The following is a 27,281-nucleotide window of genomic DNA, read 5'->3' on the forward strand; positions in this document are numbered from 1 at the left end:
AAAACAGTATTATGTTTACGAGTGAGCCTCTTAACGCTTGGATTATACTACAATATAATTCCGTTCATATCACATTCAGGACTTGTTAAGATTGTTAAGCTCGAATTGAATAAGATTAGCCATTCTAACATCAAAACTCTACAGTCAAAAGTTTTATTGAACTCGATGAATATAAAATTGACCGAATTTAAAAGAAATCAACGTGTAGGATAAAGTATACACCACCATGGTCGTCGCTAACGACCTAGTAGTCGATGTGACGTAAAAACTAAATAAAGAAGGATATTGTTAGAGCGATAAGTTAACACGGCGCTTAAATACACGGCGACAGAGACAACTCGAAGTGTTTAATTTGCAGAATTAATTATGATCATCGTCGAGACGAGAGCGTGCGTATAATGAGCAGGTGTTTTCAAGGTAAACTTGCAATTTTTTCGTTTCAAATATCGCACGAGTCTATTCGACGGAAGATTAAAACGATTTCTTACGCTTAACGCAGAACATTCGGCACGTTTTTTAATAAAGATCGACAGAGATCTCGATGTTCCGTTTTAATTTTGATTACATCAGGTTCAACGGAATAAAATTTCTTTTTATGGGACTGTATGGAATATAAAGATTTCTCCTTCCACAAAGGAAAATGTAAAAACAAGAATAACGTATCTGCGCGAATGGAAGGGCATGAAAAATTCGTTCGGCACTCAACTGTCTCTTCGCGTGGAGCATTCGAATCCAACTCCAAAGCGAAAAAGACTTGCCATCCAACATTTTGATTTATTTAAACCTGAAGCTTGGTCGATGATCTTTAGCTCGTACAATTTTCATCCCCGTCTACGGTTTTTTTTCTCAAAAGATAATTAAAAATCTAAAAATTGCGTTAAGATCTTACGACCGCGAATCAATCGACCGTAATTTGTGCCTCAAAGCTTCCATACTCCTGATATCTGCAATACCAATTTTGGTTATTCGAGAAACAAGTAACTGTGCATCGCAAAATGTTATTGGAAACGCCTCCCCATCTCATACAGCTCTGAAATCAAAATTCCAAACTATCCGCATTTCGTATTTTAGAAGAGTTCAGGGACAACTCTATAGAAAATCCGGTGAACCTGACGTTTTTTTCTTGCTCGAATTTGCCAAGTGGAATCGATTGTAAAAGACAGGAGTTTAATGAAAAAGAATCTATCGTGGAGTGGATGGCGATAAGCGTTTGTCGAAAAGCGTATCCGTTGGTCTGGTGATAAATATATTATAATGGGGAGCGGATTGAAATTTGGGCGTGAAGCTCGAAAAATTGGCGGGAAAATGGAGATGCACGGCAGCGACCGTGACGGAAGAGTAGCTCCGGTGTCGGAGGTGGGTAGGTGGGAGCGGCGCGGCGCGGCGCACGGTGGTGAGGGTAGAAAGAGAGAAGGTAGGAGAGAGCGCGCGCGCGAGTGAAAGAGGAAAGCAGGAGTTACGGGGCGAAAGCAGAGAGGGTGGTTCGGCCGGCCGGCCAGTCGTGCTGTGGCGGCAACCACGACGCGTAGTCGCTTCACGTTTACCGCGATGTTGCCAAACAACCCCCTCGGGCATCCTTTCGAACCCTCGAGGACCGATCCGAGAAAGGGATGAACCAAGTAGAAAGATCGCCGTCCGGATCGGGACACGCGTCGAGGATGCTCAGGGACCGTTGAGCTCCGGATGGCTGCTCGTCCTGTGCCGTCCGCATCCTAGCCTCCACGCCTAATATCTGCTGGCACGATCCGTTGCGGTCTGGGTCAGTGGGATCGTCCTGGTGCTTCTGACCGCTCGAACCGCAACCGAAACCTCTCGAGCGCCTCGCGATCGACGACGATCGAGATCACCCGAAATTCCAACGTCCTCCCCGACGGTGGCGGTAAACAAAGGAGGATCCAGAGGAACTTTCGATACGGTCGGTGGATCGCTTCGGGAACACGTGCAGGGGGAGGTCTCGGGCTCGCGAATCGATTCGAGGGTACAAGTGGTTTTGGTGGTTCGTCCGGACGGATCGCTGATCGTCCAGATCGGCTTACCCGCTCGTATCGAGGGGAGGACTCGGTCATCGGAGGATCGTCCGAAGGTGGTAAGTACGAGGGGAAAGGTTCCGTATCAAGGACAAGACGTTGTTCGATCGTCCCTCCTACGGGCTCTACACCCGGCTGATCCTTGCTGGCTGGCCAAGATAACCTTGGGTTATCTAAATCTCCGAGTCGGACACGAACTATCGCGCGCTCGTAATTAACTGCTCGACTGTGCTCCGAGGTTTAATTCCTCACGCGATCAAGAACGTTTCGGGAGGAGGACTCGCGATCGGTTTCGAGATCGCCCGACGACGCGGAGACGCGCTTGGATCCTTTTGGTTGATCGATCGTCCGTGTCGTGACGCGTGCCTAGGAAGACGTCGGCTCGGTCGATCCCCTCCGGCGATTATCGATCGAGAGGCTCGACCGAAGGATCCTCGAGGACTCGAGCAGCGATTTAGGGGCGGTAAACACGTCGACCGTTCTCGCCGGCTGGTGGTATCGATTCGATACGCATCATATTCGTACGCGGTAGCGCTCCGGGGCTAATTATTTCCCACGGAGAGGGAACGGCAGACCGGGCGTCGTCGTCGGCTGCGTGCTGCCAGCGTTTTTCCGCGGCGACGGATGAATGAAGCGGAGATCGTTATTTAGGTCAGCCGGCAATTTTCGTACCCGAGGCTTTTAAGCGTCCGTCCTCTAAAGGGTTTTCAGACGCGGCGAGGGGTGAAAGAAGGGCCAACCGGGGATCGGGGGGATCGGGGGGTGGCAACGATAACGCTAACCTGCCGCTTGAAAAGGCTTGGTTCCGCAAATTCCTCACCGGCCAGACCGGTGTCACCGCGACCCGGAGGACCCGAATTTTACGACTCCGTTCGATCAAAGGTTCCACTTATTCTTTCGGGAATCGACCTCGAAAGACCTATCGCGGATAGCTGCGACCGGTGATTGCCCCTCCAATCAACATCCAAGACCACGCAAGGATAAAACACTTCTTTTGCGTTTTTTCTCCAATAATTCCAAGGACCAAATGCCATTTATGAACGTTTGGCAAAAAATAGTACGACAGACGACCAATAGAAGAAAATTTTCTCTCACAGTTGTATCGTATTATAAATTATGAGAGTAAAATAAGAAAACTCGAAAGAAAACCATCGATAATATACAGGGTGTCTCGTAGCACTTGCGCCAGCCTGCGAAAACTTAATCCAGAAGTTAAAAGGAAAAAGAAATGTTACGGAAGTTTGGGAATAAGCTCTTTGTTTTAGAGTTTGAAACAACGTTACACACCATTCCATTTTTACGTGTGGGAAACTTTAAAACAAAAAGTTCACTCGACGGGAGCGACTTCGTACGAAGAACTTGCACAAAGAATTAAAAACGCAGTTATTGAAACTCGGCAAAGTACCGAGGCACTTCGTACAGTAACAAATTCAATTGTTCGTCGCTGTCGAGCTTCCAGCAGGACTTCATTTTGAGATTTTAAAAATAGTTCGACGTGGAATAAATTCGACCAAATAAATAAACCGTACATTGTTTGTTTCTAACTCTAAAACAAAGCGTTTGTTCGCAAACATTACAAAGCATCTCTGGCAATTTGGCGGAGAAACCATGGACCACCTTGTAGAAGATGGTAAAAAGAGCGGAAGGGAGTTATGTTTTCGAACGAAAAAAGATTTATGCTTGATGACTGGTTATACTATTTTTACGACCTGAGAAAATGTCCGTAGTATCAGAATAGACACCAAATGAAAGGAGGAGGTGTTATGGTTTGTGGAACGGTCGGTTATAAAAGCAAGACAAACATTCAATTTACGAATGGATAAATGAAAAATACATATTACATCAAACTACTAAATGGGAAGGAAACCGAAGTCACGGGCTAAATTTAGCTTACAAACGAGTTTAAAAATATTTAACCAACTCTGATTCTGGTTTACAGTGTCGTGGTCATCGAGTGCGTTTATCAACATATTCGAATACACACGACGTTCGTTTCGTTGGTATTACTTGAACTGAGTTTACAATTGCTCGTAATAAGGAAAATGGGGATTTGCTAGCGCCGAGAAAACAAATTTAATTATAATTTACGGTGAATGTTATAAAAATGCAATCTCAAGTGTACTTCGTAGTTCATCGTCGTAAATTCCATCTCTATCGCGTGCCCTTTCATCAAAAATTGTATGGATAAGATTTTCACAATTGTACCTGAGTTCCGGGAACGAGCATCGCCGCGATATAATTATTTTTCACGGAACTGTTTGTTCACGGATTCGCAGGCTATGGACAACCGGCGTCACGAAACATGTATTTCCGCCCTGTGGATAATACATTTTTGCTTAAAAAAGAACACCGGTAACTGTGAAGCGTTAATTTATAGCGTGGTATTATCGACAGATATTTTATTGGATAGCTATTTCATTTAAAAGAGCTGAAATATTCGATATTCAATGTTTGGAGGAAAATGGATTTTTTAAAGTCGTCTTATTAGCTTCAGGCGTTGAGAGGATTAAAATATACCGACTCCCCGTCGACTGATTTGTTTATTCTATCGGAAAATATACAAATAGAATCCCGACGGATTATGTTCTGTCCATTTTCGAAGGTTATTCTACACAAGAAGCTGATCTCTACTATTTGGATAAGATTTTCGAGGATCACTGGATCGGGTGTAATGGCGCTGTAAATTGGCTCGTCTGTTCACCGGATTTAACTCCACTGGATTCTTTCATGTGTGCGGGGAGGGGGGGAATTAAACAAGGAAGTAACTAGCTACAACTAGAGCGTATACACAGTAACGTATCAACGTCATTTCTAATCAAAAATAGTTTCTGAGACCCTACGTGTAGTACGCCATTGCAACATCGATTTGTAAAATGTACAGGGTGAACCGCGTGACAGGATCGCATCAGATTATTCCGTCGTCGGGGATCGATATTTTTTTACCGTGCTCGATCAAGGTTTAAAGAAGCCTTTAGGTTGATTATGGTATACTTTTTATCAGCTCCCACGGTTGCCTTCGGTTCTTTTATAGATAGACCTATCGTTTGTTCGTACTTTTAACAGATATCGAGACGAATTTAACAAGTAGCAAAGTAGCGTTTCTTCTTTATTTGAGCTGTTAGAAATGATGGAAAAAGATATCGGTTATCTTGAAACGACGTTCAAAATAGATCGTAGGATTCTAGATACTTTATCTTTCGACGTACACCACAAAAAAGACCTGAAGAAATAAAATCGGGAGAACCAAGTAGAACAATCTATCGCTACGATTATAATGTTGATATCACTTTTGATTACGATACGCAGGGCTGTTCCTCGTGGGGGTGCGAAAGGTGCCCTCACAGTCTGTTTATTATTGAAACTTTTTTAATGATAATCTATTGGACAAGCAGGACTAAAATGAATTTTATATGCAATCTTAGCGACATCGTCAAGTGCAAAAATTTGGAAGACGTGGCTCAGAATTTGTAACAGAGATCAGCGAATAACTGAAAACCGGACCAATCCAATATAATCCCCTTCGAACCATTCACTTTTCTCCTTCAATATTTTATTCTAAACAAAGAAGAGATACGAATCCATGGAATACTGTGCATTTCGCGTATTGAAACCGCCGTAGACGGGTTAAGAAGAACAAGGCGCGGACAGCGGCCCAACAACGACCCCCTTCAGGGATAATTAACGCAGCTGACTTTCAAAATGCACCGAACGCGAGGTTCCTAAAAGTTAAGCCGACTGTCGTGCTTCCGAATTAACTAGAGGGCGAATAGCAATTGCATTCCGCGAATTCCCGCCAAATTCCCCCGACGACCCCAGCCAAGAATTATAGTCGCGCGACCGACGCGCCTAGGAACGAACCGATTCCCTAGAGGCCCGCCTCGCGCTCCAAGACGTCTACAATTATTTAAAACGAGATCGTTATACGTCGCGGGTAAAATTAACTTCGAAATCGATGGCCGTTTCCACGAAATCAAGGGTGGTAAAGATAGAAAAGATAGAACGTGTTATTATTTTACAAAGAGTAGGGGTTGTACTCTTCTCTTCGTGTATGCAAAATTGGAGATGCATAACTCTAACTGGGCTCGGTTATACACACGTATCGATATTCAATTTAACCGGAATTTTAGAATTTGCAAGGAAGAATAATTTTCTGTAAATACTTATCGATCTGATGGTACGACGAAGGTAATGATACATCGTGACTAGAATCAGTAAGACGAACAATTAGAGTGTTCCGAACTCTGCGTAGAAATTGAAAGCAAATCGAGTAACTTGTTTCGACCGTGGTTATCCACTGATATCAATAAGGTCCTGTAGAGACGCGGAAACAACGGAAGAATGATCGTGTAACGGCAGACGACGCGGCACGTGTTCGAGCGGGACGAAACGTCTCCGAAGTCTATCATCTTTCCGTTCACCGGCAGCTCCATCGATCACCGCCCACCTAATGAGCTCTTCGCGAGGACAATCAGAAAGAATCTTCAGCGAAGCGAGAGGTAACAGAAAAACGGGAAAGATGAAAGAGAGTCGGAGTTGTCTTGGGATGACGCAAGCAGGCTGACCGGCTGGTGTAACGGTAACGAGGACAGGGAGAAAAAGACCAGACCGTTCGGAGAAGGCCGGGAATCGTTTTCCAGGGAAACAAACGCGGCGAGGGGGAGACGCGGACCCGAGGGAACAGCCGCGGGAGTCGAAAAATAATCTTCGCGAAACACAAGGGTCGGGGGGGGAGGAGGAGGGGAGAGGAGGAGGCGGTGGATAAGTGTCCGCAGGCGAGCGGGACAAACTTCGGGAGACTATTGATTTGTTTTTGTTGCTCGCGATAGCCTGGGCCGAATGTGTGTCAGAATCCAGTCGGCGAACGAGATTTCCCGAGGGCGAGGCTCAGACCGAGAGGAGGCAGAGACAACACAAGGGACGCGGAGCCGGAAAACGTCGCCGATGCAATTATCGCGAGCCTAGAGACCAGAAGTCGAGTGCTCGGGCTGCCCGGATATAGCGTTTAGCGTCCGTTAGACTCTGCCCCCTCCGTTTTCAATTTTTTTTTTCGGGATACTTGCCGAGATCGGGCGATTCTTGGCACTGTTGATCCATGGGGGAATAACTTGAGCAGGACCCGAGACCTGTCCGACGATATTTACTGGTGCGAAACCATATACGGGCGACAGCAGTTTTCGCTCTGGAGCTAGAACAATTAATGGATTTCGACGAGGTTACAAAAGCAAGCTTAAACGATATTTTGATTAAATAAATATTCGATCGGGTGGTTTTCCCCGAGTAAGCGGGAACCGACGACGGATTAGCCTTGTTCCCGCGCCCGGCATTCTAACGACGTTAGGGTCCTTGGCGCGGCCGCGATCGCGGTTTTTAATATCGCCGAATCGGAAAGAGATTCCCGCCCCCCCCCCCTTGCAGCTCCCGGCGACGTCATCCGAGTCGCGAGATTGGAATAACTGCGAGCAGTTCTAACCGCGTTACAGGAATCGATCGACCCGGAGAGAGATTGGAGAATCGCGTCAGGCAGTCCCGGAAGGCCTTCGAACGAGGGGGCGGTTGACATTGGCGAGCAGAGACGTCTCCGATCGAAGGTCTGCGCGACGCTTTAAAGATCATTTTACAGACGCGCTTGTTAGCTCCCGGATGGTAGACCCACGAGAGATCGGGCAACACGGAACGAAGTTAGGTCCCTTCCTGAACTTTCTTGCCCGCTTCGTTCTCCGGGGATTGCAGATGCTGCTCCCTGCGATTACGTCGACGTTGTCTTAATCCGCTAACGGATGGGGGACGACGTTACAGGCGTGGAACGTTCCGGAGGAATAAAAAAAAAAGGATCCCTTCGAGGTGGAGGGGACACCGGGTTCGTCCTTGTACCGCGACCAGACGATACTAAACTCAAGGAAAGAGAAGACGAGCGAATTGGAATCGTCTCATTTCCCGAATCCTCGAACCGTGTTGTAAGGGGGACAGCGTACTCGGATGACGTCCTTACAGCGATCGCGACCGAAAAACGCCGTGATGGCGCGAGACTGTGAGACGCATCGCTGACTTTGGGGGATGGGAGAGGAGGGGTGCAGGAGAGCCACTAAATGAACAACAGCGGCGCCTTCGTCGGGACGTGGAAGAAACGGGAAGTCGAGAGTGCGACTTCAAAGAAGGACGAGAAGAAGAAAGCGCGACGGAGAGGGTAAAGGGCAGGCGAAGGGGAAAGGCGAGGAGCGTGGCATGAATTAGAACTCATTTGGTAAAGTGTTGCGCGTGTAGCGAGTTTTGAAGAGGTCGTCGGGGGTGTTTCGACGTCGGGGTGTGAGAAACAGAGAGAGAGAGAGAGAGAGAGAGAGAGAGAGAGAAAGAGGGTGAAAGCGGTCGCCGAGAAGCAGGGGGGGTTCGAATGCAGAGCGAGGGTGGCGGGACGAGTGAAAACGAGGATGGGGGAGGGACGGCGAGTGCGATATGAGAAAAAGAGCCCGCGGGGGGAGGGGCCAACTCGAGGAGGGGAGGAGTGACGAGTGAGAGAGAAGTTGGCGGAGAACTGGAGGGATACCACTTTGCTGGTTCTCGCTTCGTTCAAAGAAAACGGGTCGACTTGTCGTTGTACGACTACCGAGTAAGTAATACCCTTTAATCAACGACTGGGACGAAGAAGGCCGGAAAGTTTATACCGGGAATCGGCCCTCGGTGTGAAACTGTGCACATGGCGTGCCGAAAAGGTGGCGGTTCAATTTTTGGGAAACTTGTCGTGCGATAACTCTGTCGAGGGGAGAAACTTGGCAAGCTGGTGGCTCTTCGTCTTGAATAAAAATTTTTAATATAATTTGACTAACGAGGAGACCTCGAAAGTGACTTTTGAAAAAAGATCCTTCGACCAGGGATCGAGCTCGACCGTCCCGTGAAAAGTACCGGAAACTTTTTCACGAGGAATCGCTAATTGCGTGACATGTACCGAGCGCACCCGTCCGATTCCCATCGAGCACGACGGTTCCGGGTTACGCACACCATTTGTTACGAACGGCGCTGGCAAATTAAGGATTCCTAGCGGCAAACTCGAGAAGCTTTGAAGTGCGTTAACCCTTTCCTATCGAATTCACGAAATGCGTCGTGTATTACCGAGCAAATTTACTTGGTGCTCTTTTAGGAACAGCACAGTTTTACTACGAAAATATCCAGAAGAGTCAGCGGTTCCAACCGTTATCGGCTTGATTTATGGTTACCCATCTGTACACGTTACAGATGCCTTTTACCGCACGAACGAAGAACAGATATCCCAAAGCAAGAATTCCCAATGAGAAGAGGATCAAAATCTCGATAACATTCGGTACTCGATAAGTAATTGCATTTGTTTCCAATAGTAGGCAGTGCATCTTTATTTACAACAGGAAACAACGCAAGTACCTGTTGGGCAATCCGATAAATTCATCGCGTAGCCCTTAGCCACGAATCATTTTCTACAAACGATCCAAACGACCTTCGGTTTCTGACTACCTTCGCCGTGCCTGAAGAATGCCCAAGGAAAGTTCTGCCATTGTCGCGTTATTGGATACGACTGAACGGTGCTGTTCAGATCGGAAACAAAATCACCGAGTAGTTGAAACCAATATTTCAACTTCGGAAATGCTCGGCAGTTCCTCGTCGGATCATCTTATCCTCCATCCGACCTATCCGTTCGCCCTGAAGTTTACCAGAGACTGTTTCGAATACCCTATACCTACACACTAGCGTACTTTCGTGTCGATGCGTCTTTCTAAACATTCGATTCTAGGGGGAGAATAAAAACAGCTTCGATCTTGGCGGAAATGGCAGGAATACGTCGAAAATCGAGAGTCGAAGACTCGTATTCGAAAGGAATGACATAATTTATTATAATAATGGAGATAAAATCCTCGGAAAAGCGCAAACTGATGTTCAAGTGAAGAAGAGGAGACCATTTTCGCGAGATTATTCTTCTCTCAGCGCTGAAATCGTCACGATTGTCTTCGAAAACGCGCAAGCACGCGTGAATTATAAAATGTCACGGCTAACGATGGTTTCGAAAGTGTGATTACGGTCGGGGGGCATAAATCCCTGGTTCGAAGCTTGAGAATCGGTCTCTTCGACTTTGCTCGCTTTCAAACGAGGACAAACCGTCGAGGACGGCAATTTAGCTAAAGAGATCGCGGGATCCCTGGAATGAATGGTTAAAAATTGAAAGCGGTGGCGCGCTGCTTGAGCAAGTTAACAGGTGTTCTCCTTGAAGCATCGAAAGCGGCGAAGCTTTCGAACAAAACCGTTTCAGTCGGTAGTTTTGTCGCGAAACATTGTTGAAACTTTTCGCACAGAGCGAAAGGGTCGAAGAGGAACTCGTCTCGCCTTTCTGGAATTGTCTCCTTGCCTCGTCAATTTTCTTTTCGACACCGATAATAATATTATTCGATCGTAAACTCTTCGAATCAAATAATTTCTCGTTTGCACGGTGGCCGGTATTCATCCTTGAACACAGTCCTTGACACAATAAATATAATACACTTAAGTAAATCGAGTAAATGTTGTAAAGAATGCTAGAAAATATTTTAGTAAATAATTAGCGAACCAAAAGATTGAAAGCAATATTCCAGGGGCGTTTGTGTGCCGCTGGCGAATTACGCGTAACTTGTTGAACACTTATCGCGTGGTTCCGAAGCGGTTGTTTCTGCGACAACGTTCCACGGAATGTATCAAGTCTGTGTATCCGGTTTTCGGACTAATAATTTTGCGGGTAACTTCCGGCCCGTGATTGCCCAGGAAACTGCTAATGTGCGCACGTCCTACATACGCGAGAGAGGATCGAACGTTTCCGAAGTCGGCCTCGAAGACACGCGCGAGCATCGAGATTGCTTTTCGCAGGGGAATCCTTCTCCGGACGCCTCCCCCACCGTGGAAAAGAACAGCTGGCACTCTGCGATACATCTGGCGGGAAGGAAATTGTTCGGAAATTCGCGCGGAAAAATAATGGACGAGCGAGTCGAAGGAAGAACCGGGTCTCGAATCGATATTTCTAGTTAATTGGATATTTCTGACGTTGCTAGATCTCTACTCTCTCGACCCACTCGGAGATTACACAACACTTTCAACACCCTGTACATCGAATAATATTTTCAGAGTTTGTTTTCTCAGAAACGGAGGCTCGCGAAGAAAACAACCAACGTGCATTTTCAGTCGCGAGTCGAAGCGGTAGTTTTGAAACGCACTGCAGACCGAAAGGAAGAAGGTATCAGCTGATAATTAACATCGTCCAGGAATACTATGAGAGTCAAGTAGCTCCATTCGATTAATTCGAGACGGCGGCTATGCGAGAACGATCAAAGGACGAATTATGGCAAGCTGGAGCACCAAGCTCCCTCGCGAGGAACAAAGTTTTTCGAGTTCGCGCGCCGAAGAAAATCGATGTAGCCGAATTAAAGGGTCGGGGTATGCTGGGAATATCGCGGATGCTGGGAATCGTTGGGAAAGGTCCAAGTAGGTAAATATCGATAGTTTGGGACTACGAGAGGTCGATACTTTAAACGGGGAAAACAGGTACCCTTTATATTAGAAACTGGAAGGGAAAGTACATCGAGCGAATCGGCTAGGAAAACGCGCCGCGTGAATATTCAGACCGACTACCTGGAATATTCAGCAACCCCGGCAGAAAACAAGAGAAAGTCTCTCTCTCGGTCTGAACGCACCAGCCGAAAGGAGAAAATGCCAGAAAATGGACTGGCTTGGTAATCGTCAGTGAATGCAGCGGGCAATTAATCTACACAATATTTCGCGTTATCGAATATTTACTACTAGTGAATAAGATTAATTGTACACGTATTCTTTTCGTCTCCACCGTCTCGTTTTCTAAATTGTGTTCGCCGTTTCTAAACACGCGAGTGAAAAAATACCACGTGATATAATAAAAAGGTTTGGATGTGTAGAGAATTTAATGGACCGAGGCGCGCGTTTGGCATTCCTGGTGTAAAGGTTGATTTTGCGGTGTACAGAACGAATTTGTCGTAACGCTGGAGACAGGATGATTCGTTTTGTTCGAATAAATCGGAACGACGGAATAAATGTTTCTCTGTGGAGGAAAGCACTCTGGAAATTGATCGAGCACTTGACCGAGGCTCGTTTCGGTCCTAGCCGCGAACAATTGTGTTCGCTACGTACAGAGTCAGAATTGGGTGTCCCCTTAACAGGAAATGCTAAAAATCTTGTTTTAAATTCGCAAACTGTATTTCAATTAATTCTTCGACACGTACTATGCACCGGGAAGTAATACTTGGGCACGTTTCTCGAATATACGTACGTTACGTATTAAAGGTTCATTCATTTTTAATATATTATTAGATAAGATTAAATTATTCGTCCTCGAGTAGCATACGACACAATGTTTAATGACGTTGAGGTGTGAATTTGTCTTCTTATTCTTTCATAAGGGATCGCCCATTGGCCGCTGGTGTATATTATTCGGCCGCACCTTGTACAAAACGAATGACACGAGCGAACTAAAGGTTCCGGACAAATTCTTCTAAACGTCGCCGTTGGTCGGACACGCATGACAGAAGTGGGCCGAGGGTGAGCGGTTAACAAAGAGCATGCCTTCGAGAAACTAAGGGTGGCACTTGCCGGAGACTGAGCGCGCGTTTTGCACAAAACCCCCATTTACTTTGTGGGATTTCGTAACTCGCGCTCGCGACCTGACAAATTTTCGATATGCGCGTGTCCTACTTGAAAGACTGATTAGGAAAGAATCTTAAGGGGAATGAAAACCAGAGGCGAGACCGGAGGAGAAACTAGACGCTCCCCGAGCTTCTAATTTCGTGTCGTTCTTCGGGAATTGCCGAACCGATCCACTCAACGACTTAAACCCTGGATTCTGACCCGATCCTCGGGGGTAGTTAATCCGATTCACGCGGAAAGAAGCTGAGTAAACGGCAGATAAAATTATAAAAAGAGAGAGACAATCGCTAAACCGTGCATCGGATGGCGATCTTAAAACTCGAGAGCAGCACGGCAGAGAAGAGGGGAGAAAAACGCAAAAGGACCCTCGAATTTAAAGCTGGAAGCGGAGCCACGCTTGTTAGAGTTCCGTGAAATTAAGTCCGCTTAACGAGTACGAGTTGGGAAATTTAACGAGCCCGCCCAGTCGTAGCCAACCTCGAGAATTTCGCCGCAGTTTCGACGCTGACGACCGCATCCGAGCCTCGCGTGGCGAGTTTCTTTTTCGCCCCGACATTCTCGAAAAAAGCAAAAGTGAAACAGCATTATAAATAGCGGCAAACGCGGTCGAGTTAAATCGGACGTGACGGGGGTAAAAAAATCACTGGTTCGCCGGAGAAGTTGGAAAAGATACCGGAGAATGTTGCCATAGGATTTTCCAATATGGACGACGGAACTTTGAATCGAAATAAAATGAAAACTAGGAAAGACAATCTGGCGTTGGTTGTTCTATTTTTATGCTCGTTATTAGGAACGATGTTTATTTAAGATCGTCACTGGTTCGTGGTTTGTTTTTGTCATGATTGACAATATGAGATTGACGTTAAATTAATAAGGCGATATTATGTTTGTACCTGGGCGGCCAACGAGTAGCCTTGTCCTCGAGTTATAGCCATTTTTTCTATTTCAGTTATTTCGCCGAATTCGTTGCCAGAATCCTCGTATACGTTGGCTAAATATTTCGACACTGGCGGTAAGTGTCGAATGAAGCCACGATTGAAGCGTTTCCAAAAATAAACGTCCATTGGATTTAGATTCTGGGAACGAACAAGCCAAAAGTTATTCGACCGCCAGAACATCGTTCGTTCAAAGACTATTTCGATCGAAACGTGTACGTCTAACGAAACTATACGCGAACGTTTCTCGTTGCTTTTGCGTCCCCGATCTACCTCCAAAGTAGATCCCAGATCCCATGCTTTGAATAGGAGGGACACGTAAAAAAGTTACCCCCCAAAACTCGGGGGAGATTTAGCGTCGAAACGAATAATACAGTCCAACGAATTAATATCGTAATTGTTTGCGCGACCGTCAGGCAAGATCGAGGCCGACAAACCGGAGACCCGGGCTCGTCAACGGGATCGTCGAGGCGACAGTTTGTAAACTCGAAGAGACTGGAGATGCTGGAGAGGAGGAAGATCGAGACTGCGACGCGGAGGACTCTCGCCGTCGAGAATGCGGCAGACGACGGGGCGCGGACAACGAGATAACTTTGGATTCGTCTGGTTCGTTGTCACGGGTTGTTCGGTGCGCCAAAACCGTCGTTGGAAATGGATGAAGCTGGTCCTCGCGAATCGTTATCGATCGAACCGAGAGACTCTGAACGAACCAAAACCGAAGCAGCCGAAACGATGTAAATAGCCGAGTTAAACGATACGCGCAAAGGGCCTAACTAGTCAGCGACCTAACGCTATTGCGCGAGACGAGCTTTTCTACTCCGATCGACAACTCCAATCCTCGCTAACCGTTCGGCCGTCGTTTCTAAATAACATGCCTTAGACCGACTTTAAAGATATCCGCGACACATACCTAGCCTGAAATTATTAGGAATCTCGAAAGCTAGGCGCAGAAGAGGGTAAAATGTGATCTTCGTGGTCGGCCAAGTCGGAAAGCTAGACAGTCAACGGCTAAAATGTACCATCCTCTCACCTGGATGTTGGTACTCCTGGTATCGCTTGAGCAGCTTTCGGTGGTGTCCCAGACGAAGGCGCACAGCGAAAGAGAAGCCGTTCTAATACCCGGCGATATCGTTCTGGGCGGTCTGTTTCCGGTACACGAGAAGGGCGGCGCCACCTGCGGACCGAACGTCTACAACCGCGGCGTGCAGCGTCTCGAGGCGATGCTGTTCGCCGTCGATCAAATCAACGAAGACAAAAGGACGCTGCCTGGGATCACGCTAGGCGTCCACATCCTCGACACGTGCGGCCGAGACACCTACGCGCTGAATCAGAGCTTGCACTTCGTCAGAGCGTCCCTGTCCAATCTGGACATCAGCGTTCTCGAGTGCGCCGACAAGTCCGTACCAAGGGTGAAGAAGACGGCCACCGCCGGACCGATCTTCGGGGTGATCGGGGGATCCTATAGTTCGGTGTCTCTTCAGGTGGCCAATTTGCTTAGGCTTTTCCACATCCCCCAGATATCGCCGGCATCCACCGCCAAGGCCCTCAGCGATAAAACCAGGTTGCGAATACACACTGATTTTCATTCATCCTTTCGAATCGAAAATTACTTACGATAGAGTCGAGCTCATTAAAATTCGATCCTCGTCTATGGTGGAGTCAACGAGACGACAAGGATCTTAGAGACTTCTTGGTCGATGATTCGAATGACCAGAATTTCACAAGTAGTATTTTGACGAAGCAATAATAATAAAGTATTATTGGCAAAGGCCTGGATACGATGACAATGTTGCTCAACGATCACGAAATCGTAAAATGTTTCGAATACTTTGCTGCGACTGTTCGGGTCAGTAGGAGTAAGGTAGAAAGCTAGGGCTTCCGTTCCTGGAACGTTTCCCACCAGCTAGGTCGATTCCTTCGTAGACTCCACCATAAATCGTCGTAGAGACGACACAATAAATTCAGACACTTGCACCCACTACACTTGCAACCTGAAACTTTCTTATTGGCATCCGCTGCAGTAGTGGTAAAAGATTTTGGCCGTCCAGTACCATTGGAAAACCTATCCTCACCCTACGTTTGGCTACCTCGCTCTTCGTTGGCTTCAAAAGGTGAAAAGGAGGCGCGCGATTGCGTATGTATCGAGCTCTATAGTGGCTTACGAAAGCATTCGAAAGCTCGCTATTAAAACTTGAAATAAATAGATTTCGGTCGAGTCAATCAAAGCGACAATGTCTTAAATATTCGCGTTAGGGAAAGGAAGTTGTAACGGTCAATTTCTTTCCACTGTCAGGACTTAGTAAATAATCGTAATCCCCCGCCTCGTTTGGAAAGCAAATCTCTGATCTGCATCAGGTTCGACTACTTCGCACGAACGGTGCCTCCGGACACCTTCCAATCGATCGCCCTGGTGGACGTGGTGAAGAGCGCCAATTGGTCGTACGTCTCGACCGTGTACTCGGAGGGCAGCTACGGGGAATACGGAATCGAGGTGTTCACGCGGGAGGCGACCGAGAGGAACGTGTGCATCGCGGCGGCGGTGAAGGTGCCGGGGGCGGCGGACGACCGCGTGTTCGACGACATAATTCAGAGGCTAAGCAAAAAGTCGAACGCCAGGGCGGTGATACTGTTCACCCGCGCGGAGGACGCGAGAGGTATCCTCGAGGCGGCGAGACGATCGAACCTGAGCCAACCGTTTCAGTGGCTGGCCAGCGACGGTTGGGGCCGACAGAGCAAGCTGGTGGAAGGGCTAGAGGAGGAGGCCGAGGGCGCCATCACGGTCGAGCTTCAATCGGAGAATATACCGGGTTTTGACGAGTACATGGCCTCTTTGACGCCGGACACCAATCGACGGAATCCCTGGTTCGGCGAGTACTGGGAGGAGGTGTTCGGTTGCGTCCCGAAGCGATACGCCACGGCCCAAAACGCGACCGTGTGCACCCCGAACCTGAGACTGAACGCGGCGACCGGATACGAGCAGGAGTCCAAAGTCCAGTTCGTGGTGGACGCGGTGTACGCGTTCGCGTTGGCCCTCCACAACCTTCAGCGGGACGTGTGCACGAAGAACTCGGGTCTGTGCGCCTCGATGGCACACTACGACCGCGGGGCGTTCTATAGGAATTATCTACTGAACGTGTCCTTTACAGGTGAGTCGAATTGCCCCACGCTGAATAGCCGGCCCGCGCTCTGAAAGCCGAGTTCAATATTTCGCGCCGGCCTCCTGTCGCCGAGCCGCGCACAACGCCGGGGGGTGGGATTCAGGGGCTGGGGATGCATTCGGGAATCGGTGGCTCTCGTATGAAATTTTTACCCCACCCCCCCTCGACACGAACCATGCAATAAACGACGCGATTCGCTCGCCTTATGACGCGGACGATAATATCGTCGGCTCGACGATAAACGCCGAACTCGTCGGCTCATTTTAGCGACTAAACTTTACGCTAGATCTACCGATGGAGGTCGAAACGACTCGTTTCTTCGATTACCTGCGCCTACAACCCTACGTTTTCAAGCCCTAATATCGATGGATGATAGACTATGGTAAAGGCAGCTTAGAATTGCGAATCTTGCCGCTGGTAGGATGAAAGCTCTCGAAACCCGGGGAAAAGGCAACCTGAAACCGCTTCCATCGGTTTCAATGCAGATGCCTAGGCGCGTACCAGAAAACGAATTTTCGGCGAAGCTGTAAAAAGCGGCGGAGTCCGGTTCTCGTGCTGAAAAAGCAACGATCCCTCGGTTCGTCGAGACCCGACGACGAGCGAAACGCAGACCGCGCGCGGCGGTTTTTTTTTTTTTTATTCTCGTACTCTGGCGCGATAAAGACAGACCCATTAAAAAGGGTTGAAGTAAAACTCGTCCGAGGCCAGCAAAGCTCCGCGACTACGACAGAGGAACGGAGAGGTCGGGTGCGAGAGTCGCGGCGAAAAAACGAGAAAAGGACAGAGATAAAAATGTGGGGCGGGGTAGTATCACAGGGGGATCGTTGCTGTATCGATCCTAAATGTGTGCAGTCTCCGATGCCATTGTTTTTTTTCCCCGCTATTTCTAAAGGCGACACGCAACACGGAGGTTTATGTGTAGTCGGACTCAAATAATAAAGGCTTTTACAAACAGGACGCTTAGCGAGTAACCGTTCGACCGTGTTCCAACCGTTTCGCAGCCTTGCGACGAAATACGCGCGAACGTGCCCCAAAAAACTACTTAACGGTTTTACGGCCGCTGTAGCGAGCACGTGATTTCCCTGTTTCGATCCTATCTTTTATGTTCATTAGGGTATCTTTACATTTACAAAGGCGCGAACGCTGCGTTCGGGCATTATCGACTCGATCGAGAAACCGTATCGCGTGAACCGTCTCTCGCCGCTCGGTTTTCTCGCGCTGTCTGTACACGTGTGATTAGACCGGTATCTCGAATCGAATCGGACGACATCCGCGGGCAGCGTTATCGATTCGTTCGGTTGTCGCGACGTGGCGAATTCCACGAAATGACCAGGAAATAATGGCCCGATTTCGGTGACTTCGCTCACGGTTTAGATCGATCTGCGCTCGCACCGGGCGAACGGATAACGCGGAGATTACGCCGCGATGCACACTGGGCCACTTTCAAATTTAGCAGTTCGAATGAATTTTTTCAATTGTGAAATAGACTTTATGGAACACTCGAACAACTCTGTACGCATAACCGACGATACAGAGCTATTAAAAACAAAATATTCCCGTATTTTCTACCCCTTTCGAGTAAACACTCGATCAAACCTGAGCTTCGGCTGGGTAAAAACGATCTCAATCGAGGATTAAAGATAATAATTTCGTCGGCTCGCGTACACCATAAATCAGGCAGCATCGATTCTCTAATTGTAAAAGCCCGATGACGTAATGGACAGCACTGTACGCGTGGAATATCGGCGAATGCATCGCGGGGAGAAAAGTGTGTAAAATAAAAGCCCGTGCGTCATCTGTTCGATATTGAATGAAAAATTTCCCGTGCAGCTAAATGGAGGGTTATCGAAACGGCTTTGGAATCTGGCTCTCCTAGGCACGGGATATCGCGTCACGACCACAGTGCCGATCCCATTAAAAACAAAGTGAAAATATAATTTTAGTCTTCATCGAATTATTTCGCAGCTAGAATCGACGATCGGGAAGATAGCAAGAGGCACAATCGCGTGTCAATTACGCGAAACGGAAGAGACATAATTAAAAGCCATATTGCTGGGATCGTCTGGCCTCGGATATATTAAAACCGAAGCGATCCAGCTATAAGTAAACGAAACTCCCACCGGGGAAAGGGGCGGGGGGGCATAAATTCACCGTGTGAATTTAACGAATTGCTTTTTCCTGAACGAAGCAGAAAAAAAAAGAAATGAATTGCAGCCTCTGTAATTGAATATGCGAGAGCTCGTAAATCTCGAAGCTGACGAAACATTATTACAATAGGCAGAAAAATATTTATTAAATATCGACGGAAAAACGAGAATTCACGATACAGTGGTAGTTTTAATTCTCTCGATATTACGAGCGAAGTCATAAAGTCGAGTATTTCTTAAACTAAAGTTTGAAACCAGTCGTTTCGACTTTGGTAGTTTTAGCGTCGAAGAGTGTCCAGTAAGAGGAGCTTGATGGTTGTTCCTAACTCTATTTCGCTGAGATACGTATTGTGTCGGATTGTTCGCCATGTTATGAACCAAGTTTAACAAAAGCTAAGAGACACAAGTACTGTTTTCAGACGCTGCTGGCAGCGAAGTGAAGTTCGACGAGCACGGGGACGGTCTGGCACGGTACGAGATCCTCAACTTCCGGAAATCGGACCTGAACGGGTCTAATGGATACCACTATCGGGCAAGTGAAAGTACTTTTGATTTCCCTTTCCCCCTCCTTTCGGTCCACTTCCCGATTAATTAGAACTTCTGAATTACGGCCTCTCCTTTCCCACCAGTGGAAGGCAAACTTTCCACCGAGAACCGCTTTCGGCACTTTTACGCTCGTTCGGACTAGAATAATATCGAAATCGAGGTTCCTATTATTGGATTCGGCGAATTTCACCGGTCCACGGATAATTATCCTTCGGGGGACTTTGGCAAACACTGTGTTCGTAACGCCTAACGTTTGAATCTTCCTATTCTATTTGCTCGGTTGCGCGCGAAACGTTTTTCAAATAAATAATAAAAATCTTGTATCTTTCGATCAAAACACGGGCTAGAAAACCCTGATAAATCGATAAAATTTTTCTCTTTTTTTCTAGGAATCACGAGTTTCAATGTGTAGTCGATGTTTCTTATCGTTAGTGCATTTTCCGTATTCGAATACTCTATTATGTAGAGGCTTTCTGCCTCGCTTCTTGCAACAGTTTGCGTTAGGTATACTTGGTACGGATTCATTCCCGTTGATTCGAGTGCCAGCTGTGTAATTAAAAACCTATTTGATCAGCTCGTTTGCTCGAACCTCTCCACATGCAACTCGACAGTCCCGATTTGATTGCAAGAAGAGAGGCAATACTGCACCGATCTCTATTTGAACGAATGAACTTTAATACCAGGAAAGTGATTGTTCCGTCGTTCGAAAAGTCCATTATCCAAACACTTAGGACTCCCTACTGATTTCGAAACCGAACGCTTTACTTTACCGTATTTGATTTACGACGCCTGTATCGAGCTATCGGTCATCTAATTAATTATCGTTCGGTCGTCTGTGTGTTCGTCCTCTTAATTCCCGTGGCCGAAGACAAATCGTTCGCGCGTTAACTCGTTTCTGATCCGCCAGTTTTTCATCGTACACGAAACAACCAGTTTTTCCACCGTGGCTCGCGTATCCAATTAACGATTGTTTCTCGATAAAAATCGTAAATCAACGCAAGGTTGGGCGCGCCCCTCGCATTTCGAACGATAAAGTAGCTACGAGGGGGGGAGGAGAGATATAAATTGCAACGCGACCTTCGTTGCATCTACCTTCCTACACTGAATACAACTTACAGAATGAAATATCACTTTTTACTTCCCGGAACAGGTAACTTTAAATCGTCAAAAAGCGTCAGTTTTATTGCGCCACGTTTCTATCGGGGTTGGCCATTAATAAAAAAAAGAAACAGAAAACGCCACCGTATATTTTCGATAGCGGGCGGAATAAAATGTTTTCTAAAGCTTGCTTGGCCCGTATTTCAATTTTCGTACGGAACGCGGTGTATCTTATATCGGACAATGACGAATTCGAGCTGCAATTCCACCTCGAAAAATACAATGTCGCATAAAATTTAAATAACGTTTGATCGTTGTTTCTCCTATAGCAAATAGAAAGAAAAACGAACGATTGTTAAATTGATGCGAATAATCGAATCGTGGCCTGCTCGGTAACAAATTTGGCAATTTCAAAAGTATTCTCGTCGAAAAATAATTCTGTGAAGAGTGCACACACCGCACAGGCATCGAGTGCTATCTACAACTACAGTCGGGTATCGTTTTAACGAGTTCTCGTTTGTATATTCAACGAAAATTTCAACGTCAATCAATACTCCTCTCGAAAGTTGCAATCACACTGGCTCTTATTTTCGCCAAACGTTCTATCGTGTATAGAAACAAAACTATCCCTTCGAGAGCTCGTCGATAAGAAAGTATCGTGCGTACATTATTATTTATTTTAAATGTCTTACCTTCTACTATTCACCAAAAAAAGGGGGGGAAAATGAGTGCGCTAGGGATTGAAAAGAGTTATAATATCGGTTTCGGTTCTTGAAACAGTTACGAAGAACATTTATTTTGAATAACTGTTATGTGGAACCGATAATTGCAACCGTATCGGATATAAAACCGACATAATATTGGTTCTGAAGACCCGAGACCGAAACCTTATGTCTTACATAACAGTTATTCGGAACGAAAGTTTTTCACAAGTGTTTCGATCAGAGCCGATAGGTAACAGTTCGAAACAGTTGTTTTTCGGAGCTTGTTGAACCTCTGGAATGCACCGAGGAACGAACGAGCGAAGAGAGAAAGAGCGACGGGCAATAACGGTGTAAATGTTGGCATCAGGTGGTAGGAAAATGGTACAACTCGCTGGACATCCACACGGATGAGCTCGTCTGGGCAAAGGGTACGAAGGATATACCGACTTCTGCGTGCTCATTGCCCTGCGAGCCAGGTATGATAAAGAAGCAACAGGGTGACACTTGTTGCTGGGTGTGCGACCAGTGCGAGGAGTACCAGTTCGTCCAAGACGAGAAAACCTGTAAGGATTGCAACGCCGGCTATTGGCCGCACGAGGACAAAAGGGGATGCTACCAGCTACCGATCAACTACGTCAGATGGAATAGCGCATTCGCGATCGTTCCGGCGGTGATATCGTGCCTTGGAATCGTAGCTACCCTCGCGGTCGCGTGTCTGTTGTTCCACCATAGAGACACTCCAGTGGTTAGAGCGTCTGGACGCGAGCTGACCATCATTCTGTTGGCCGGGGTGCTCGTTTGTTATTTGAACACGTTCATCTTGCTCGCGACGCCCACCAAAGTCACCTGTGTTCTTCAGAGGCTCGGTGTGGGGGTGAGTTTCAGCGCAGTATACGGTGCTCTGTTGACCAAGACCAACAGGATCGCTAGGATATTCGATTCCTCGAGGTCGGTGGTCAGACTCAGGTACATCAGTCCCACCTCGCAAGTCTGCATCGCTGCCGCCCTGATCGCGTTGCAGGTAAGCCAAACAACGATCCAATACCCTCGTTTGGGATCGTTTCCACAAATGGTCCCGTTTCTTCTGTCCCCAGGTCGTGATAACGTTGGTGTGGATGATCATCGAGCCGCCCGACACGAGGTTCGTCTACCCGACACGCAAGCAGGTGATACTCAAGTGCAAGATCCAGGATATGAGCTTCCTCTTCTCGCAGCTGTACAATGCCCTCCTGATCGCCGTCTCCACGATCTACGCGGTGAAGACGCGCAAAATACCGGAGAACTTCAACGAGAGCAAGTTCATCGGCTTCACCATGTACACCACTTGCATCATCTGGCTGGCGTTCGTGCCGATCTACTTCGGGACCGGAAACGCGCACGAAACCCAAATTACCACGCTCTGCGTGGCGATTAGCCTCAGCGCTTCCGTGACCCTGGTCTGTCTCTACTCGCCCAAGGTCTACATCATCCTCTTTCAACCGGACAAGAACATTCGTAGAAAAGTCACTATGGCCGATAAGTTTAAGAAGCAAGGCAGCAGCGTGGGAACTTCTTCCATTACCAAGTGTAAGTACTGGACGTTCTCTTCGTATTCTCTTTAACGTTTTAAAACGACTTCTAACCCAGAATTATGTATTAATATTGCATAGCATAACAAATAATCGAGCCTCGATACGGATGGCATAATTCTTTCAGAAGCTTTCTCGCCCGACCACCGAACAACAAGCTTCCTTCGTTCGGTGTTTATTTTCTCTTGCGCGGTTTTGTAAGCTTTTCAAATTTGATCAGCCGCTCGAGGAGTTGGATAAAGCCTAGCTATTCATAGTCGAAACCGATAGCATCCGTTGAATCTGATCCCATTACCGAACGGGGTTACGGAACCCATGGTTTCGCGTCTCGTAAAATCGAACGAAAGAAGAATATTAAAGTCGAGCCCTGGTCGATCGAGGCGCAAAGGAAAAAGTGCCGTGACGTCGATAAAATCTCCGCAAGATTCCGTTTCAAAGAAGACGGTTTTTGCCTCCCCCGGGATCCCCTGTTACGATAAAGACGAACCCCGCCGGTACCTAATAACGCCCGAATCCGCTGACTCGATCGCAAATTATGAAGCCCCGAAACGAAACACACCGGGTGAACTCGGCTCGTTGCCAACGCCTCCTATCCGACGGTTCCACTTTCGTTTCGACGTACACGTATTTTCTTTTGCGGCGCGGTTTTCGCCGTGACTTCAAGTCAACTAATTTGTACGTCATTAATAACGAACAAGGTAAAACAAACTTTCCATCCGCTTCGAACGTTGATTCGCGCCTGGCCGCCGAGCGGAGGTTCTTCGATTCGATGGCCGACGAATGTTGTTACTTGATTCGGTTCTATTAATTAGGAATCGTTTCAGCAACCCTCAACAGAGACAAAAGCCACGGATGGAACGAATTAGAAGGATCCCCCGGTAATTTCGAATTCCTACATTATGCTTCCCCGATCCTTATTGTTGCGCTCGTTATAGATTTCCTTAGTCTTATAACCCGGGACCATTAAAATATACCGAGCTGTTCGAAACAAAAGCTCGCTGAAAACAACGCTGGGAATTGCAAACGATCGGTACTCGATTCTAATTGACTTCGTTTCTTGTTATTTTGCTCATTATAGTTTCTTCTGTCCCAAAATGTCAGTCTCCGGACAGAGTCTTACTGAACGAGTAAAAGTATCGCAAACGATCGCTACTCGATATTAATTCCCTTTGGCTCGTATTATTGCGCGCCCAGTCGTCTCGAATATACCGAAGTCTTTCGCGTGAAACGAAAACCATTTCTTATTTTACAGCCGGTCTTGCGAGTATTCGCACCCTCGTTATTTATAATTGAGAATCAGCTTCGCGGGAACTCCCACGGACGATTAGACTCCTGTTTAACGTGAAATTACGCTGGTCACGTGTTCGCGCGTTACCACGACCGTAATATTTTCCGGGGAATAATACTTAATACGAATTCGATTGTTGGCAGACGCATCGGTTCTCGTTTAATTTCCGTATGGAAATCGATTCCCCCCCATTACCACTGTCTATTGTAATTACCGGACCAGTTACACAGCCGAGTGCTGTGCAATCACCGGGGATTACACTGGGAACGATAATGGCCAGAATTGTTCTTGCCTGCGCTAAATTATTAAGTTAATTGTTGGAGTCTAGCTATTTTGGCGCCCTCGAAAGACCCAATACTTGGACGCTAAGATCAAAACGGCTTCAATAGCAACATAAACTAGGCGAATGATAAAGCGTCGAAGCGGTTGATTTAATTTTCGAACCCCACGTAACATGACGTCCCGCTGTCACGTCACGACCGTTTATCTTTCTCCACTCCGGAGAGCTTCTTCGACCGAAACGGGCCCGTATCCGCTCGGAGTACGATCGTTCAGGATAAATATGAAAGTTTCGCAGACGCTGGACATCCGTCGGTCGATCTTCGAAAGTTAAATTGAAATCTTGCTTAATCTTTCATGGTCGAGCGCAGCCGAAGAAATTCATTTTCCTCGCGTCGATACCTTCGATCTGCCGTTTACACGGGATTTCGCGAAACACGTTACATGGATGACTTCGCACAGACGTTCCTATATCCGGCCGGATATTACAAGGTATTAAATTTTCGAAGGATTTAAGAGGATTCGCACCCCACGAAGAAGCGGTTGTACGGTTCTCTGCGCGTTCTCCCTCCACGATACAATAACACAGCCAATTTACAAAATGCATTAATATCGTTTAACTATTTTTCCTACAGCTAATGTCTCCAAGGTTCGTTCCCAGTTATCGATCAACCGAAATATGTTATTAACTAATATCTAAACTGCAAGTGCTTCTCTCCTAGACTCGTCTCCTTTTCACTCTGCAAGCTTGTCATCTTTGCTTCGCAAGCACCTTAATTTCAAACTCCTTTTTTACAGTTCTCTGTTGCTCGTTGCAAGGTATTCTTGACATTTTAAATATTATCTTCGACGTTGAAGCAATCTTGGAAGCTTTCCCCTGAACTTTTCGAAGAGTGACTGTACGATCGTGTAAAATCGTACAATGGTTCGTCGCGGATGAACGCGCGATGAAATTTTTTCAAGCCACCGCCCGTCCGAGTATCAATTTCAATTAAAGCAGTTTAACTTCCGATCCTCGTCAGAGGACTTGTACACTTCTGCGCGCAATGGTCGATAACTGCGTTTGCTCTTTCAAACTTCGAGTCGAGTTTGAAACTAATAGTGGAAATTTTCATTTCCGAGTACCGGCTCTGGAAACTTTAAACTGCTTTTCTGAAGGCCGCTGCTGTTCGACTTCTATTGTGCCTCTTGCAAAATAGTCGTTTCGAAAGTTTCGTTAATTACATGGCCAATTATAGCCTGTTACCATGGTCCAGAGAGGTCGATACTCCGATCGTGAATTCGTTTTCGAGGTAGATGGAACGAGGCGTGGCGTCTTAGGGGCACAGATTTCAAATAAAATTCCCCCATACCCGGTTTCGAATGATCTTATACCGCGAATTCGGTATCGATTGTCCAATACATGCACGTTTCAGACACTGGCTGTGAGCTGACCAGCGAGAGCATGCCTCTTCAGAGCGCGCTGACGGCCGCCGTGCAGACGTCGGTGGGCGTGACGGAGATCTCCCTAGCCTCGAACACATCGGCCAAAACTAATAACGAGCAAGTGGCGGAGCTATAGAGCTACTTTCGCGGCCCATAATTCAGATTTCAGACCGCTGCTGTGTCCTGGCCAGTAGCCAACCGATAACACCGGCCGGAAGGGCCGCGAGTGAATAGTGCGAATGTGTACTAATAAAAAGAGGATTCTCTCCGCCGGTCGTCAGAGAAATGTTGTGCATTAGATCGAGGTAGAAAAAGGACGAGCACGTCCGTTGATAACGGGCCGGTTGCACAAAGAATCGTACGCCTGGCCCGACAAAAGCTCTTCCTTCTTCTTGCCAGGCGCGTGGCGTTTCGCGACTTTGAATCCTCGACGGACTCGTCGCGGCTAGGCTTAAGTTATTTGCATAGACTCGGGCAGTCGAAGGTAGCTGAAAGAAAGTCCTATCGGAGTAACATACAAAAGACTACGGGAACGCGTGGGAATGTAAATAAGCTTAGAATCGTGTTGTAACTAGCAAGGGACAGGACAAACGTCTAATGGATGGACGACGAACTTTTAATGAAAAACCTACGTTGCCTATTGTCTAATAACGACACTGATCATATCGTCATTGTCGTACACGTTCAATCATTGTACCCGTATATCGAGATCATTCGTATCGTGATCACTGTTATCGTTATTGTTACTGTTAACGTTAACTTCGTGAATTATATATGAACGATATACACACGCATATGTATAAGTATTACGCACGCAAACCGCGATGGCACGAGACCGCGGGCGTTACAAGGAAAATCGAAAACGACATTTCTTCGTTACTTTTTACTTCGAAATTCTAGAACCGGCAGAAAAAAATTTGAATCAAATCGACGATAAAATACTACTGCGACCACTTCTCGTAACTATGATAACGAACGAAACATTGACGAAGGGAGGGGAACAATCGGAAACGCAAATGAATTTTACAATGTTTGTAGGATCGTTTACTGGTTTAACGAACCGACTAATTGACGCGATTAAAGTCGCATCGACCGCGCGTCGCGAATTAAATTCGATCGAAGCTAATAACGACGACAGATTCGAGTTTTCTCGCGACGCGTCGTTAAATCGCGGCTCGTGCCAGGAATTATTCTGTCGAAAACGGTTCGCTCACGCAAATGTAATTAGCTTGTTCGAGTGATCGACGTTCATTGTCCATTCTTCTCACGTAGATCGTTGACGATGCGAAGGAGAAAATATTTACATTCCGCGAAATGTATATACACACATATATATATATATAAATATATATATAAATATATATAATAGATATATTCTATTGTTGCGCGAGATCTCATATGTTCCCACGAGGTACAATTACGTAAGATGTTAATTTATTTTACAATT

The 27,281-nt window shown here is 46.8% G+C and overlaps 2 protein-coding genes across 2 annotated transcripts in view; one reads left to right on the plus strand and one right to left on the minus strand.

Annotated features, from left to right (window-relative positions):
• The window catches only part of LOC122404807 (cysteine protease ATG4D), a 42,398-nt gene that overhangs the window by 8,534 nt on the left and 6,583 nt on the right, over window positions 1–27,281 (minus strand). The gene's annotated exons all lie outside the window — the stretch shown is intronic.
• Window positions 922–27,155, plus strand: LOC122404806 (metabotropic glutamate receptor). Its single transcript, XM_043409045.1, has 7 exons — window positions 922–2,086; window positions 14,038–15,182; window positions 15,977–16,767; window positions 19,346–19,458; window positions 21,642–22,295; window positions 22,369–22,840; window positions 25,825–27,155. Exons 2-7 carry the CDS (start codon window positions 14,635–14,637, stop codon window positions 25,968–25,970), a joined length of 2,724 nt encoding a protein of 907 aa, XP_043264980.1. The 5' UTR covers window positions 922–2,086; window positions 14,038–14,634; the 3' UTR covers window positions 25,971–27,155.

The sequence above is a fragment of the Colletes gigas genome, unplaced genomic scaffold, assembly GCF_013123115.1.
Source record: "Colletes gigas isolate AHSC1104 unplaced genomic scaffold, ASM1312311v1 Colletes_gigas_Sc00003, whole genome shotgun sequence".
Lineage (NCBI taxonomy): Eukaryota > Metazoa > Arthropoda > Insecta > Hymenoptera > Colletidae > Colletes > Colletes gigas.